The sequence below is a fragment of the Triturus cristatus genome, chromosome 6 (assembly GCF_964204655.1).
Source record: "Triturus cristatus chromosome 6, aTriCri1.1, whole genome shotgun sequence".
Taxonomy (NCBI): Eukaryota; Metazoa; Chordata; class Amphibia; order Caudata; family Salamandridae; genus Triturus; species Triturus cristatus.
In genome coordinates this window covers 1,892,155,161-1,892,173,345 of record NC_140589.1, presented here as the reverse complement: position 1 = coordinate 1,892,173,345, position 18,185 = coordinate 1,892,155,161, and the positions used below count along the sequence as shown (strand labels likewise).

Here is an 18,185-nt window from a genome sequence, read left to right as displayed (position 1 = left end):
ATAGGAACTCTCGCAATCGGATGGATTTCACTCGGTGCTCATCTCAGCGCTGGGACATCCCGTTGCTGGGGCAGCCATGCGCTCTACAAATACCTTAACATAACATACCTTTTCAGCGACTGGAAGTTGGGTCCAGAGGTCTTTGACAGGATAAGGAATCTGTGGGGTCCAATAGTAGTGAATCTTTTTGCATGCAGGTTAATGTTTCAGGTGGACATGTATGTGAATTAGAAGCCGGACCCAGGAGCTTGGGCGGTGAATGCATTCCAACAGAGTTGGAAGGAGTTGAGAGCTTATGCATTTCCTCCTTTTGCCATGATACAAAGAGCATTTTTGATGTTACGAAAGGAGAGATGTTGTCTTGTTCTAGTGACTCCATTCTGGGTTTCGCAAGCATGGTTCCCAACACTTTTGGAGTTGGTTTGCAGTTGGTTTGCGAGGAGCCATTTTTTATTTCAGCAGAGGAAGGTTTGCTGATAAATAGAGAAGGAGAAGAACATCCTTTGGTGCAGAGCAAAGTGTTGAACGTTCTTGTTTGGAAGGTTTCAGGGTATCTGGCTGTGTCAAGGGACTTTCAAGCAAGGCTTTTGAATTGCTTGAATAATCTTGGGTACCAGGAACAAGACGCTGACACAAGGGAACTTAGAGAGTATGCGTATGTTGATGCATGAAAAGGAATTTGGATCCCATGGAGGCTCATGTTCTAGAAGTGGTGCATTTGTTGTGGAACACTTTGATGAAGGTTTAAGTTATAGGACGTTGAATTGCTATAGATCAGCAATTTCTTCAGGTCATACACAGATGGTGGAAGAGCTGTAGGATGAGATATAATGGTTTCTAGTGTTATAAAGAGTATGAAACTGAGAAGGAAGCCTAGGCCAATATATGAGTTTCTCAGGGATGTTAATCTTATTCTGGATTTCTTTCAATCTTGACCTGGGAATAGGTATTTAGATTTAAGGAGAATCTCAGTAAAGTTGTCTACTGTGTCTCATTTCCTGCAGAAGGGTTTTGGATGTGAAGGCATTGGATGTAAACAGGAAAGTGTATGGTCCAGATAGAGTTTATTTTGAAACAAAAACTTTGGCAGAACTGATTTTGTATCCTAGATATGATGACTGTAAGAGGTTGTGTGTGGTGGATTGTTGGATGAATTAGGAGTGTAAAATAATAGAACAAAGGAAAGAATGGGAGAATCAATTGTTGTTGTCCCACGTAAAGTCGTTTGGAGTGGTAAGTACAGCTTCTATAGCAAGATGGATCAAGTGGAGCATAAGACAAGCAGGTATTGTTTGGAATAAATTTAAAGCACGTTCAACGAGATGGTAGAACATATGTCAAATGTGGTGTTGATGGGCTTTCAACATGCATAATGGTAGCCTCTGGTCTTGTAATAAAATGGCGATTCTCCAAATGAAATGAAATGAGAATTAAGATTTTATTAAAGACTCAGAGGATAGCATTATCCCACCCTCCTCTTCCTTAAAAAGAAAAAAGGGGAAATGAGGAGGAAAGAGAGAGGACAGTAAGAATGTGATTTATTATTTTCTTCTTTGCAGATTGTGTGTTGGAGATTCAGATTTTTCATGTGGACTTGGGGTATTAAATGCTGTTTGATTTATTCGTTCGCAGGAACAAATTATCAGAAGGACAGAAAGGACGTCGTTTTGGGAAGTTTGGAAAAAGTATTTTTGGAAAGATTGGTTGGAGACGTGTTTTTGAAGTAGAGTGGACTTGCTTTCTTGCATTTAAAAGAGGATGGGCATTCTATGTGGGGATGATTTATAGCCAATCCTGTGTTCTGGTTCTAGAGTTTTTGATGTAAGGTTCTTTAAAGAAACGGTTTGAAGTGGCAATTAAAAGAAATATGCATAATGATAGCCTCCAAGTCTTCAATGAATTCTTGATTGTCATTTCATTTCATTTGGAGAATCGCCATTCCCAAGCATCTGATAGGGCATAAAGTTACCACACTGTGATGTATTACAATGCGAATACACTGGCTAAATAATAAATGTAGTCTTTCTGTTTTTGTCTTATTACAGATTATGATCCTGAACTGGATGGCACCGTTAAACTCGTTGGTAAAGAGGGGGAGAATCAAGCTTATTTATCTCAAATGTATAATTCCTGAAGCTGCACCAGTGATTCTGTTCACAAGACCTTCCCAGACGACACTGCTTTGCCAGCTTGGGGGAACGCGTCACAGGTGTGGCGCGGAGGGGGGCTTGTCATAGGTGTGACATGGGAGGGTATGCAACTTGTGCTGACACTTGCCTGCTTAAAGCATCTCTTCGGGTAGAGGAGAAAACGCTTAGAAATGCAAAACACTCACATTTATATATGGTATTCCAGGACAGACGGGGGGCGTGCTTTTGGTCATGTGTGCTTACATTTACCACAGCATGTTTGTGCTGTTCACCATTGTCTTTCGTCACATCCCATTATTTCTCTGTTGCATTGTTTATTGTAGTGTAAAAGATGACATGTGCAAGCTTTATTCTTCCTACAAAGAAAGTCTTTTTTCAGACGCCAGTTACATCCACCACACGGGGCTGGCGCTAATGAGGGGTGCTAGGATCCGTTTGTAATGAGAAGACATAATATGCCCCCTAGTCCAGGGCATATAAATATTCGTACTCCAGGAATGTGCTTGCAAATCAAAGTCTATTTCAGGCAACACATTTCGACTTTGCTGTCTTTTTCACAGCCTGAGTTGCTCGAGTATTCATCCAACATAAATGGAATGTGAATACATTGAACATAGAAAGCAGACATCGCATCCTGATTCACCCAAAGACATTATGACAAACCCTGTCTATGGGTTTGAAAGGCATACTGTTGTTAGATGATGGGAGGCTCAAAATACAATGTTGCCAATTTCATTGCATGTGTTGTGTTACACATCAATTTAATGAGGAACGCAGATGTTAACATTATAGGAAACATCATTATAAATCACTCATTTGGCATTTAACTAGCGATATATCCTGCATGCAAATACATCTATGGAATAGAGGCATGCAAATTAGAAAAACAAATTGAAGAAATTATAGAAAGGTATAACAATGGGGTATCAACACTTTAAATCTCATTTGTCAACCAAAGTCAATGAGTTCATGTCAAGTGACCATGCACATTCATTCACAGCATAGCTTGTTACTATAAATACATTCATGAAACGTCCTAGATCCAAGTAAATCCTTTCATCAGAGTTACCTACCTGAATTGGAAGAATCAAATCTGATAAATGGTCAGAAACTATTACAGAAAGTCAGCACCCCTTCAATACTTGTGCGTTAACCACAATCACCACAGAAAAAACATGTCAAGTGATCAATAACCAGTTCACTTTGCAGCCTGTTGCTATAAATACTATGCATCAGCCAAGTGGCTATTTTGAACCTCAACATACCAAAAGAAAATTGAAAAAACATGACACAATGCTCACAGACATTTGCATAATAACATGAAAATGGTCTCCTCACAATAGTTCAATGGCAAACCTGGTGGGGGAAAAGACCAGAGCAGTCGCTGCAAGGGTACAACTTACTTGCTTGTTCTTGGAAACGTGTGCAAAGTAAATATAATGTAAATGGGACACCCTGCAAGTGTGCGGAAAAGCAAAATATTAAAATAGCGAAGTTCACAGTAAATGAACAGCTCAATAACAGGGACTACAGGCAGTATGTTATTGACTTCCAATTCAAATTTTGGCTGGAGGTACTTTTAGTAGAGAGGAAAAGGGGGATTCCTAACCAGAAAACAGTAAGAAGAGTAAAAAAGCATGGCTAGAGTGGAAGGACCAGGATCAGAGAGTCAACATCATAAAATGAACTTGTAATCATCCAAAATGCACAAACAGTTCTTTGTCTTCGTTCAAACCCCATGGAGATTGGCTGTCAAGGATAATAATATATTCTGACTCGAGAATCCTCAACTTCTTCTCCCTGTTGCCCCCTCTCGGGGGATAGGCAACCCTGTCAAAACAAAAGAAAATCACAGTGTCAGGCTCCTTATTGTGAAAACTACCCTAGTGCTTCAATGGTGAGTAATTGAAGTCACCATTCTTAATAGCCCTCCAGTGTTCCAGAATGTTCTTCTTGACTGGAAAGATAGTGCTACCCACATACTAGTGGCCACAGACACACTACAAAACATAAACACAGTAGTCACTGTTTCATGCAATATATCTTGTAATGCTAACTGTCTTGCCTGTGGGTAACAGGTTTGTTCTTTTGTTCTTACTCATTCGACACTCTTTGCAGCACCAACATTTATAGAAGCCTTGTTGCTCTTGCAGCCTCCACTCCTGTCTCTGTTAGCCCTTGTAGCTTCTCACAAGCATTTTCCTTGAAGATCTGGATTTATGGTAAGTCACTAGGGGATGGGGGTAACCTGTCCTCCTATGACTGGGTCATTCTGGACCAAATGCCAGTGCATTTTGAGACTGGCCTAATGGATGGGCAGTCCCTATTGAAGGTGGTTGTCATTCTCAGTTTGCTACCCTGAGTTTTGTCCTTCTGCTGCTTAACCAGGAGGATATCCTTAGGAAGTTAGCCACTTTAGCACTGGCTATTCTACAAACATTAGATGGATAACCCCTATTCTTAAACATCCAGTTCATCTCTTTTCCTCCTCTGGAGGTGTGTTGAGTGCTGCAATTCTATTGGGCATGCAAAAGCTCACTAAACGGAATGCTTCATTTGAGTTTACGTGAGTAGTGGCTCAAAGAGCATGTAGTAAACTGTTATCTGCAGTCGTCTTCCTGTGAATATAGGTTTGAATTGAATTGTTCTTAACCCTGACATAAACGTCCAGGAAATCCCTCTCTGTCTGACAGGTCTTGTGGGAAAAACATAGATTGAAATTATTTGAGGCTATATCGGTGGCGGATTCTATCAAAGGGCTGAGGGGCTGCTCCCTTCTAATTTCATAGAGTTATGGATTGTAATTGCTTTTTCAAATTACAATACATTTTTCATGGTCTTAAATGCATGCAGTGCACAGCTGCCTTGCAATAACAGACGTCATGCAACCAGGCAGAATTCTATAGGCACATGCATTGGTGCGCATATGCCACTTAAGTCTTGGTTTTGGAACATTACAGTGTATTTGAGCAGCCTGTGGGCTGGCATCATATACTTTGGGGTCCTAGGGACCGCCCAGTAATGTCGCGATAAAGCGCTACATTCTGAAGCAGCCCCGGGCATGTCCAGTATCAGCCCTGTACTCCCAGGCGGCTTGTCAGTCATTTAGAGCTGCTTCGTACAAACCCTCCCTTTCCCAAGTGTCACACGGTGACTAGTTTGGAAAGGGAGGGGTTACAGCCTTTTGCAAGATGCCTTGCAGGCCGTGAGAGTCCTGTGATGCCAGGGCAGGTCGCAAGCTGCTTCATTCTGGAAAAAAGCTCTGGTCCCCGTCTACACCGGCCAGACGGACCTGGAGACATTTCAGGACAAGACTGCTGGGTAACTTACCATCCTGTCTCTTTAGAAAGAACAGTCGTTCCTCTTGCTTTTCTTTCTCCGTTTCTCTGCTCATTTTAAATCATTCACTCCACAGTCCACCCCTCCATTACTACCTCTTCCCCTCCTTTGCTCTCGCCATTCTCCTTCATTTTCTATTTTATCCCTTTCTGTGTAGGAGGCGAAGCGGCAGGCAAGGCTTCAGGCATTTGGCAATGGCAGCATTTTCAATTCTGAATATCAGATGACTTATTCAGCTCTCAATTCTGTATCTTTCAAGCAAGTTGCCTCATTAAATGAGGCAACTTTATCTTTACACATAGAATGTAAGTCCGTATTCGATGTTTCTGAAGTGTAGTCATTTTTCACAGATGCATGCTTTACAAGTTGCCTAATTAGACTGGATAAATGACTGCTTTTCAGAAACATCAGGTTTGTTTCTTCTCCATCTGGCAGAATTTAGAATGCTGCCTGCTAGCATGGCCGCTGCTCTGGGCAGAGAGGCCAAGGATTGGATGTGCCCGTAGTCTTCACTAATAACACCTTTTTTGAGCCACTGACAGAGATTATGAGAACCGTGCAGTGCCTGCAGCCTGAACACCAGAGCTCTCTATCATGGCCCATTCTGAAACCATGGAGGTGAATCAGTCCAAAGTATGCACTAAAGTATTCTGCTACACGAAAAGAGCACACAAACACAGCATCTTGGAAATGGCTTACACTCTTAGCGAATGTAGATTGAGTAAAACGTAAATTATAAACAGGAACTAAATCACAGACATGGATTGCCTTAACTATTTTCATTATCTGTTTAGAAATCGAGCAGTGTTTTTTGCCTGTTAAGTTAAGCACATGAATATAGGGCCCAACAGAGATTCATTTCAATATGAGTTTTGAATTACCCAGCACACTTTTAAATCCTGCAGAGTGGCCCCCACCACAAGTGCTGGATACAGCGGCATGTGGAGTCCACAGTTTTTCCAATTCATAACACTGGTGTTGCGTGCAGTTTGTGCCCTGAGATACGTTAGGAAGCAGTGGAAACCTGTTTATGAATACTGTGTGTGGTTTCCAAAAGAAGTGGCAGGTAATTTGTGTTATGAATATAACAATGTGCATTGCTGCCCTGATATCTGTAAACTACCTTCTGTTTCTGTTTGCCAATGTGTGGAAGTGTTGAGCAATTTAATAATTCCCAAATGTTCGGTTCGATTGGTGATGAACAGTTGGCGTTTTCAGTGTCACATAATACAGTCAATATTGCTCATAATGTACACAATCAAACCTTGGCAAGGCACATGTTTTATCCCTGTAGCGTAGGGTGCATAAGCAAATACAATTGTGAATGCCCATCTTACTTTTGACTCATTTTCTTAGCATTAATACTCGTAGGGATCAAATCCTTGATTAGGCTGCCCACCCATGATTAAACCTGCCACCAAAGTACCAGTCTCTCAAAAAACCTCAAACAATTTCCATAGTACTGCTCTCTACCCAACCCAGAGATAGGCAATCCTAAATGTCACCTTCACATACTTCTGTCAAAAACACCCAACATCAAAAGTGCACCTGTTAACCAGTCCTACTTTTTCAGATAAAGATATAAAAGTGATTGGTTATGTAGTTTTACTTTATCACAACTACGGGTGTGAAACCATTTATCATAGAAATAGTGCTGAAAATTGCACCAAAATTCTCAATTTTTAAAAACGTTTCTCAAGGGGAGATCAGTTCTCCCTCATAAACGTCAGCTCACTTGCTTCGCTCATCCACAAAAATCCATTCATTGCTCTTACGCCTTACCATTCTCAAATTTCACCAGTTGTCACTAGGCTATATCTGTAAGGAAACTGCCCAGTTCTTGCTTAGGTCCATACCAGATCACAAACAGGTCATCAATATATCTCGTCCAAAAGATTACATGTTTGGTCAAGTGTTCATTCTCATCCACCCATACATGTCGCTCCTCCCACCATCTCATGAAAATTCCAGCATAGCTCAGGACAAATAGCAACTGCCCTTTTCTGACTCGACCAATTGTCTATACCATCTGTCCTCAAACAGGAAAATGTTATTCTCAAGGCAAAACATTAGCATGTTAATCAACATCATAGAGTGCTCGTACAAATGAATAGATTTTTCTCTGAAAAAATACTTGCATGCCTGGATCTGACCATTCTGTGATAGTTTATAACCATTTATTTCATTTGATTTTTCCAATTCACACGACTGATGAAAGGATATACTTGCACGTAGGAAGTTTCATTAATGTATTTATAGAAAAAAGCTGTGTTGTAAATAAATTTGCATGGTCACTTGACCAGGATTCTATTGCGCTGACTTTGGTTGATGCATGAGATTTAATGTGTTGATACCCCATTGTCATATCTTGCTTTAATTTCTTCATTTTGTTTTTCTGATTTGCGTGACTCTGTTTCACGGATGTATTTGCATGTAATATATATCTCTGGTCACATGATCGATGGGTGATTTTTAGTGATGCTTGCTATAATGTTTACATGTGCCTTCCTCATTAATTTGATGTGTCCCCAGCACACGTGGCATGCTATTAAGAATTTATGATATTGACAGAATTGTCTTTTGAACCTCGCATTGCCTAACAACAGTATGTCTTTCCAACCCGTAGAAAGGGTATGTCATCACTGTCTATAGGTGCATCAGTACGAGATGTCCGTTTTCTATGTTGATTGTATTCACATTGCATTTATGATGGGTGAACACTTGAGCAATTCAGACTGTGAAAAAGACCACACGGTCGAAATGTGTTGCACTAAATAAACTTTGATTTTCAAGCACATTCCTAGAGTGCAAATATTTGTGTGCCCTTGCCCTGGGAGCGCATTATTTCTTTTTCTTCGCTTCTTTGTTCCTTTATTAGATGTTAACATTTGTCGCAAACTATAGGTTACACAATCTCCTACACTGTTGAATGTGATGTCTAATCTCTTACTCTGTCTGACAGAACCTCAAGCCAGCATTCTTCTCTAGACAGCAATAAAATAAAGCGTTGTCTGTGTTAGTGGCATGTTGTGTTCTGAATACTTGGTAAGCAACAGAGAATCTCCTCTATTGTCCCCACCTCAAAAGAGACCAATCTTAAACCCCCTTTAACAATTTCAGCAGGTCTGTCTTTATCTAATACCCAGGTTCAAAGTGCTGTACCTTCGTGTAGTCTTAAATGACTATTTGTAACCCATTGATTAACACTCCTGCTCCCCTACTCCTCATGGGAACAGCTCATCAACAACTGCCAGGCAAAAACCCTCCTGAAGGAAACATGTAGCCCTAGACTGCTTTCAGTCTTGGGAGGCCTGTTCAGGGAGGCATCACTTGGATCCTGTGGTACAAAAAGCAAGGTACCCACATCTGGGCATAGCCTTGGCATTTAGGGTGTTTCCTCAACCACAGGTGATGGGAGGAATTCTTACACACAGTCTAGCCACTTGCAATCCCTCTGGCTAGTATTCCGACTCATTGTTTTACTCCGACTATATCACCCTAAACAGAGGCCTGTCTTATGTAAATCAGTAACAACCCTGGGCCTCATATGAAAAGTTGAACTGTGAGATAAGGCTTCTTTATCCAAGGTGAACCTTTATATGTATCTACACCTTCCTATCCCTAACATACTGCTATACATACCCATGCGCTACCATCATTTACTGTCATCATGTGCCCAGGTACAGCATCCTATGCCTAGGTCCTTCTTACCGTCTTATGCCCAGGAGCTACCACATAGCCCACGTAATACCATCACATGCCATTTTTGGGGCAAATGTCACGGTTCTGGTGCAATGTGGGCCAGTTGCAAAGAGCCCAAAAGCTTAAATCTAAGCTCTCAAGAGCCACATCAGGGATCCAGGACCCAAAGGGCACCTCTTGGGGGTAAGGACCTTGCTGGAGACTGGTCCAGTAGCTGCTGTGTAGCCTATTATGTCCCTGAGGCTCAGATCAGGAGGCCTGCAGACTAGCCCTTTGAGTCACTTTGGGGCCCTGGCCTCAAGCTGGAGTTGAAGGTCCAGTTCTTCTTCCCAAGGATAAATACAGCTGGCAGGAGGTCAGCACAGCATGGCCGCAGCTCCTTTAGAGTAGCAGTCCAGCAGTGTGGTAATCCTTTCATCAGCACAGCAGTCCTCCATCCTTGCAGAGTGTCCACAGGTCCAGAAGTTTAAATAAGATGAAATAAGTGGTGGTGTCTGTGGTCCTTCTTTTATACATGTGTGTCCTGCTTCTCGAAGGTGGGAGAAGCTTCTAGAGAGTGTCTTTGTGTTCCATGCAGGTGTGCTAGGCCCTTTTATATGGAGGTATGACACAGGCTAGTCAGGGTGAGGCTGGGCCTAGCTCCTCCCCCCCATCCTGCCAGGATGGCCCACCCAGTAACACCTAAACTGCCATTTTGTGTGGCTGTTGAGGGGAAATACAAAAAGCCCAACTGGCAACTACACCCAGTCATGTGACCAGAGACAGGCTGCAAGTTCCAAATGGTTAAGGCAAGAAAATGCTACTTTTCTAAAAGTGGAATTTTCAGTATTGCAATTTAACATATGACTTCTACATAAGTTTGGATTTTAAATTGTGGTTCCAGAAACACCAGGCTTGAAGGGTTTATTTATTTCCAAATGGAAATTACACTTATAGAATTTGATAAGGTAATCCCGATATTATTCTATGCAAGAGATAGGCCCTGCAGTAGTAAAACACAACTGAGAGTTTTTTCTTACAAAAAGATGTAAAACTTAAAAGTACATGTCCTGCCTTTCAAATACATTGCTCCCTGCCCTCTGGGTTGTCTAGGGCCTACCTTAGGGGTAAGGGTAAGGGTAAGGGAAAGGTTGGGCCTTGCAAAACGTTTATTTTGCCAGGTCGACATGGCAGGGTTAACTGCACATACAGGCTCTGCAGTGAGACATGAGCCATGGTTAAAGGGCTACTTAAGTAGATGACACAATCAGTGCTACAAGCCCACTGGTAGCATTTAATTTACAGACCCTGGGCACATGTAGTGCACTGTACTAGGGACTTCTAAGTAAACTAAATACGTCAGTTGGGTATGAGCCAATGTTACCATGTTTAGAGGAGAGAGCACATGCACTTTAGCACTGGTTAGCTGTGGTAAAGTGCTCAGAGTCCTAAGACCAACAGAAACTAATTCAGCAATAACTAGTAGGAGGAAGGCAAAAGTTTGTGGGCTTTCCAGTACAACCTCCCTCCAGCCTAAAGTTAGAGGAGGACTAATCAATACCTTGATGGATTGCCCTGCTTAGGCAATAGATCGTGGACAGTGGCCCTCTCCTGCAGGGGCACTTTATAGTTCCAAGCCTCTCTGAACTCAGTTGGATACCTCTGTATATACTCTCCGGAGCCACTGAACTGACCCATGGGGAACCTTTCTCCTCACTTGTGGACCCCATCTGTGCATCACCTAACCTTAACTTGATGACAGGTACACCCCAGTAGGCAGACAGTACCACCATGCCCAACAAAGTGATGTGGCCCATTCCACCCCTGAAATCAGACTTCTGTCCCCAATACAAGGAAAACAATGCCCATAAGGACAGAAACCAACAGAGAGCTGTCAGTGGCAGGAGCCAGGCCCTGGGCCATACTCTGCTAGATAGAGGCCCTTAACCGGGATATTGGGCAGGCCTCTCTTCCAGCCTTGGAGCTGGAAAAGAGTACCCTATGGGCTTCTGAGAATTATTTGAGGTGTCCCAGAGTCAAAGGGCAGTATCCCAGGTGATTTCACCTCTACTTCCACCCTACCTTCCACCAGTTTGGGGTGGTATCTTGACAATGGCAAATCAACCCACGATCTGTACGCTGAGGCTGAACATGGAACAGGGGAGAGCCTTCGATCACCCTGTCCCTCCATCTGGGCTCCTGTACCCTCTGCTTGGGAGTGGTACTCCCAGAAAACTGAACTGTCAGTGAGCTCATGGAAACCGCCCCTCTCAATTCTCCTGACACCAGGGACAACTATTCCCGCAAAATGCAGTCTGTGAACATCCGGGTACTAACTGTGACCCTCCTCTGGGTCAATTCCACACCCCAATCTAGATATGCTAGGGCTGTAGGTCGGAAGAAGTCCTACCCATGGGCCTGAGCTACCTTACACACCTTGCTGGTATACTGCTCTGGGGTAACTAGCCTTTCCACTACTATGGTCTGGCTAACCCCGGTGTCCCTGAGAGCACCGATTTTGACGCCATTCACTTTCACCTGATGAAAGTGGCGGCTCAAATCCTCAGGGATCACAAGCTCACCCCCCGAGTCTATCTCCCAACTATGGGAGAGTATGGCTTGGTATATGACCTTCCCCAGGAGAATACTTATGAGGGCTGGACTGGGAACATAAAATGGCTCTGCAAAAATGATAAATTCATCCCCCATGTGCAGATTTGCTAATGCATGCTAGAACCAGAGCAACTCTTTCAGGTTGCCGCCGGCAGTGCATAACGGACACCAACACTCCTGTAGGCCGAAACCAGACTCCAAGTGTCAAAACCGGCCTCCTGGTGCTCCAGCCTCCCGGGGATTGCTGGCTTGCCCAGTTGGCCAGTCCATCCAGCTACCTACCCCAAAGGCCATATTGGCCACCCCTGTAGAGATTACTTAGTGGGTAGTTTCTTTAGACCGTCAGACCCCCTGCTTGTGTCCTAAGTGGGAGCACACTACGCAGTGGGGTTGGAACTGTGGTGCCCTGGGCCACCACCCACCAGAACCACCCCCTTGTTTATCAGATGGGACATGGGACCCTATCCCCCCCAACTCTGGGACATTTGTAGCTCCTCGGCAAACTCCCCCTCACCCTGCTGGAAGAAACCTAAATCACCCGTCTTGGGGTCACTCCCAGGTACCTTCTTGGACATTCTGGTGCTGACCCAGAGGTCTGTCTGCTCGGCACGTTTCCTGGGGTCAGTCAGCTTACTGTCAACTAGGTGCTGGTGGAACTCAGTAAATCAAATACTGAGCATGTGCTCTACTTGCTGGAGTAATCCACAAACTCTTCCCAGGACTAACTGCGGAGCTGCTGGCTGTCCCTGAAACTATGGCGGTACTTTTAAGGGGTCAGTCCAAACTTTGTAAGTAAAATTGCTTTCATGGGAGTGTACTCAATATGGTCTCCAACCATGTGATCAGGGATAGGCTACGGCACCAAATGGCAAAAGGAAGAAAATGCCAACTTTCTAAAAATCAAGATGATGGATGGGGTGCTGAAACAAATCAACCACTCTCCCTCAGTCAAGAGATCTGGGTTTAATCCATCCTTCTTTTGCTCATTATGCCACCCCAGTTTGGACCCAGCCATATGCAAATCAGTCTTGACCCCGCTCCTCATTTGAACATTTCCAGCCCAAACTGCCAGGCCAGGTCTTCCCTGGACCGGAAACAAGCGTCTTGGGCTAACACCCCTCATCAGCCAGGCTGGCTTGAACCCAGTGGCACAGCGAGCAAGAGACCCACATCTGGGCATACACTTGGCCACTTTGGGAGAACATAGCAAACAATGCAAAATTATGGACAATGGCAGTTTCAGAACTGAAACTTAAAATCTGACTCCACCGTAAGTTTCAATTTTAAATTGTGATCCCAGAGACACCAGACGTGAAGGGTTTATCTCTTTCCAATTGGAAATTACAGTTCTAAAATGTAAAAAGGTAATCCAAATGTTTTCCTATGCGAGAGATAGGCCTTGCAGTTGAGAAACAAAACTTTGAGAATTTTTCACAACCAGGACATGAGATACTAAAAATACATGTCCTGCCATTTACATGCATTGCTCCCATTACCTTTGAGTTTTCCAGGGCCTACCTTAGGGGTAACTTATATGAATATGAATAAAAAGTGAAGGTTTGAACCTAGCAACAAAAAGAAATCGCAGATCGACATGGCAGTGTAAACTGCCCATATAGGCGCTGTAATGGCAGGCCTAAGACATGGTTAAAGAGCTACTTAAATGGGTGGCACACTCAGTGCTGCAGGCCAACTAGTAGCATTTAATTTATAGTCCGTAGACACTTGTAGTGTACAGTACAAGGGACGTATACGTAAATTAAATATGCCAATTGGGTATGAGCCAATGTTACCATGTTTAGAGGAGAGAGCATATGCACTTTATCACTGGTTAGCAGTGGTACCGTTCTCAGAGTCCTATGGCACACAAAAAAGAAATTATGATAAGTAGGAAGAGGAAGGCAAAAGAATTGGGGTGTGACCCTGCAGAATAGGCCGTTTTAAAATGTCAGGGAACGCTTCATCGTCAGGTACCAGGCCAGGCCTTGCTTAGGTGGTAAAACACAGATGGGCAGTGACTGCATGCAGCAACACTTAATAAATATCAGCAGATTATCAACCCTGGAAGCTTCCGTGCAACTGTCCAGCTAGGCATTTGCCTTCTGAAGTTAATGGCCCATCCAGGCATAGATAAGTCAGATATTGGCTCTAGGTTTTCATTTAACCCATATAGATACTTCTATACAGCACACCAACTGCATGTTTCTGTTCACCCACACTCTGGAGTAGGGCACACGTTACACTGTACATTATAGCACTCTCATGATGCTGTCAGATGGCAGGCAGTAGGGCACTCCTGCCTACCATGGAATGTGATACATGCACAGGTCCTACCCACAATATTGGCCTCTTCTGCATAACTAAATGTTGCATCATCACCACATCTGAAACATAAGCAGCAAATTGTGTCAGCAGTATGTATATTTGTGTATTCTGCAAGGGGTTTATTCAAAAGCAGTGGGGGGTTAAGCCCCTTTCAGGCATGTGAGAGAGTTGTACAAGGTACTTTTACTTTGTGCTCTGTGCAACAGGCACTGTTCCAGGCTTGAAGGGATCAGCAGCACAATTCATCATGTTGGCAATAAACAGGGTCACAGTGGTTTGTGTGGGTGCTGTTACCAAGTGTGGAGCTTTGTTTCGGCACCACCCTTTCTGAGCTTCATTTTCATATGGGGTCAGCAGGAAAGAATGTTCAGCTTGGTGGTCCTGGGGCTGTAGAATGAGAGCGTTCCACATCACTGCACAGGTTCACAGCATGTCCACGCATCTGTGTTTGCTGAAGTTGCGCTGTGTGAAGGACATGCTGGGAAACAGAGCAGTGGCTTCCACTTCTTGAATCTGATCTGAACCGTGCACAGCTCATGCTCTAACCCATAGATGTTCTTAATTAATGCATATAATGTGGGTTCCAGAAAAGCCTCTTCTGGGCTGCTCGTGGACACTCAATATGTTCATGATGAAATCCCTGATCCTTCTGTAAATCACCCGTATATTTCAGCAAGCTAACCATCACTGATGACATCTCATAGGATATCACCCTTTCCTAAAGCATACTGCATTTCATCTCTTTGTACGCAGAGTCACTCTGGAATTAATTCTGTGTTATCTTGTACAGTTGATTATTATTCATAGAAGCGAATTATACATTTAGAAATAAACAAATTATGACCATTTAGCAAATACAGGGAGTGAAGCATGGAGGGAAGTGCAGTCCGTGTCCCTGGACCAGTCACTAATGTGCTGCATGTCCTCACTCCACCACAGAAGAAGACGTAGATATAAACTATCAGCAGTCCAAGGTCTATGAAAGTACTCATTGGGGACCTTTTCTTTCTGTCATTGCCATGTCATTGGGAAACTATGTTAATATATGTGATAACTTGGCTGTGAGTTTTCCTGTATCTTGGCCCCTGAGTAGAGTTGACCCTAGTCTGCATTCTCAAGACGTGTAATGGCTGACAATGGGGCCGGGCAATGGCAGATAAAGTCAGGTCAACACGTGGGGTCCACAGCACAACCTGGCCATGGTCTTGCAAGCGTTTGTATGGCATTTACCTTTCCATTAATATTATTCGGGCCAAGGACGTTCTTCTGAGGGAAAGGTACTCAGGGACACCTTGGCAATCCCAGTTATAAGTCTTGCCTGTTGTCCCTGCAACTTCAGAAACTAGATTCCACTGGGAGCTCACTGAAAGGCCCATAACCTCCATTTGGCCTTTAATATTAAGTGGGCAGTGAGCTGAAACACTCAAGGCTTACTCATAAAGAGTGCAGTAGGTTTACAAAGGTAGGATAGCTGAACACTCAAATGACTTCAATCATTATATTATCCAGTCAGTGTTATATATTTCCATAAGAGATGCAGTGTTTTTACACTATTAGAATAAATACTTTAGAGATATGCAATACCTGTATAATTAATTGATATACATAATTTCCATTTGCAAAAAGTAGTCGCAAATTTGACTTCTATAAATAAAAATGAATTTTTCGAACCAACCTATGTACAATTAGTTTGGTTCACAAAATTCCAAACTATAGTGGGTTACAAATTGTGACTTGCTACTATTTTGGTTGCCATTACAGGGATGCAGGTCTTTGGGGTCAGTACACCCTTATATCAGGGGTCTCATTTTAAATAAAGTCGTTTTTTTATTTAAAGAGCCGTCAATTCTCCTTTAAAGAGGCTGCATTTAAAAGGAAAAGATCTTTATTCAGTTTGTTTGTTTAAATATTGGCAGTGCTCCCATGGACAGCTGCCTACTCTACAACAAGCTGTTGTATCTATTGCAAGAGTTTTCCTTAGCACTCCTTCTCATTTGTGATGGGATTAGCACACTGTTAGAAATTGGGTATCTTATTGTCAGAGTTTGCACCCTGTACAAGAAGGTACCACAATCCTAGTCAGAGTAAGTCAGATATACACTTAGAGATTTCCAGTGCTCACCCTCTGGTTTGTTGGCACAGAGCTGCCAGGCTAACCAAAAGAGGCAAAGTGTTAAGTATTTATGCAATACACACACAGTGACACAATGAATACACCACAAAAAGACTCAATACAGGTTTCGAAAAATAGATTATTATATTCTGAAAAAAACAACAAAAATCCAATGTATAGAAGTTGAGATTATGAATTTTAAAGGAATATTTGCATAATAGCGCTTAGAAGCAAATAGCGCAAAAAATGGTCACACTGGACCGGGTCACAGTCAAAGTTCAGGCCAACTATAGGACCCGTGCATGCCCCAGTGAAAAAGTACCATTACTGGTCTAAACAGTGAGATGCACGAATGCGGGTCCTGTAGTCGAGGGATGCATCGATCTTCACCATGCATTGATGGCGATGTGTCAGTTCCATCGATGTAGCTGTCACCCACCCCATATGTGTATTGGAGACAGGCTGTCTGGCGCACAGACCAGTACGTGCAGAAAAATATCCACTTTCTAAAAGTGGCATTTTCTAAAAGAGTTAAGTGTGTTAAATCTAACTTCACCAGGAAGGAGGATTTATCATCACCATTACAAAGAGAGGAAACATGAAAAAGTCACTCCTCTCTGATCATGAATTACAGCTTAAAAGTGTATTAAGGATTTCACAGTGCTAACCTTTGAGAGGGATAGGCCTCACAGTAGAAAAAAAATAATTTAGCTGTTTGGCATTACGAGGAAATGCAAAACATAACAGTACATGTCCTACTTTTACTTGCATAGCACCCTGCCCTTAGGGCTTCCTGGGGCATATCTTAGGAGCAAACTGTATGTAATAAAAGGGAATTTTAAGGCTTGGCAAGTAGTTTCAAATGCCAAGTCGAAGTGGCAATATACTGCAGACATAGGCCTTGCAGTGGCAGGCATGAACCAGGTTTGAAAGGCTAATTCTTTGAGTGGGATTTACAAATAATTTAAATATGTCAATCAGGTATACACCACTTACACACATGTTTAGGAACTAAGCACATGCACCTTAGCACTGATCAGCAGTGGGAAAGTGCTCAGAGTCCTAAAGCCAACAAAAAGATTCAGCAAAACCAGAAGGTAAAAGCAAAACAATTGAGGGAAGACCATCCTAAAGATGCCAGCTCTAACACATGTCCCCTCAGCTGAAAGTGAGGAGATCTACCCAGTCTCTAGGGAGTGCTCTTCACTAAGGTGGAAAAACCTGGATAGACCATCAGCACTGGAGTTTGGCTGGCTGTTTTAGATGTCGTCCTCCAATCATTATGTATTAAATGTGTTTGATAACCTTCACACTCTGCAGGGAAACGGACCATCTCAACAGTTTTGGATTCCTACCCCTCATTTGCATGAGCCACCTGAGGCGTCCGTGGTTCATCTGAATCAGGAAGTGAGTGCCAAAAAGGTGTGGCCTCAGCTTCTAAAGTGCCCAAACCACTGCATGAGCTTCCCTCTCAATAGCACTCCACCTTGGATCTGTGGCCAGGAACCTCCTGGGGATGAAGGCTACAGGTTGATCTAGACCCTCCTCATTAAGTTGAGATAGTACTTCCTCTATGTCATGCTCTGAGGCATCTGTCTGAATGATAAACACCTTGGAAAAGTCAGGAGCCCCGAGCACAAGAACTGTGCACATGGCTTGCTTCAGGGAGTCAAATGCACTTTGGCATGCCGCTTTCCAAATCTCATTCCTTGGCTGCTTCTTCAAAGTCAGCTCAGTCAAGGGGGCAACGATAGTGCCGTATCCCTTGATGAACCTCCTATAGTACCTAAAGGGGACCAATATTGCTCTGATCTCAGTCTGTGTTTTGGGGGACAGCATGGCCATGGTGGTTTCCATCTTGACCTGAACAGACCCCTGCCTTATCCGGCAATTACTTGCCTTGACAGTCAGGCCTGCCAGTGGAAGAGCCTGAAGCACTCCCTGGAGCTGAAAAAGGTGTTCCT

General features: G+C 43.3%; 1 protein-coding gene across 1 annotated transcript in view; it reads left to right on the top strand.

Moving 5' to 3' along the window:
- The window catches only part of LOC146822325 (uncharacterized), a 670,174-nt gene that overhangs the window by 319,517 nt on the left and 332,472 nt on the right, over positions 1 to 18,185 (top strand). The window contains exon 6 of the mRNA XM_085610040.1: positions 2,046 to 2,084. Within this exon, the coding sequence (XP_085466166.1) occupies positions 2,046 to 2,084 (39 nt within the window). The remainder of the gene's footprint in view (positions 1 to 2,045; positions 2,085 to 18,185) is intronic.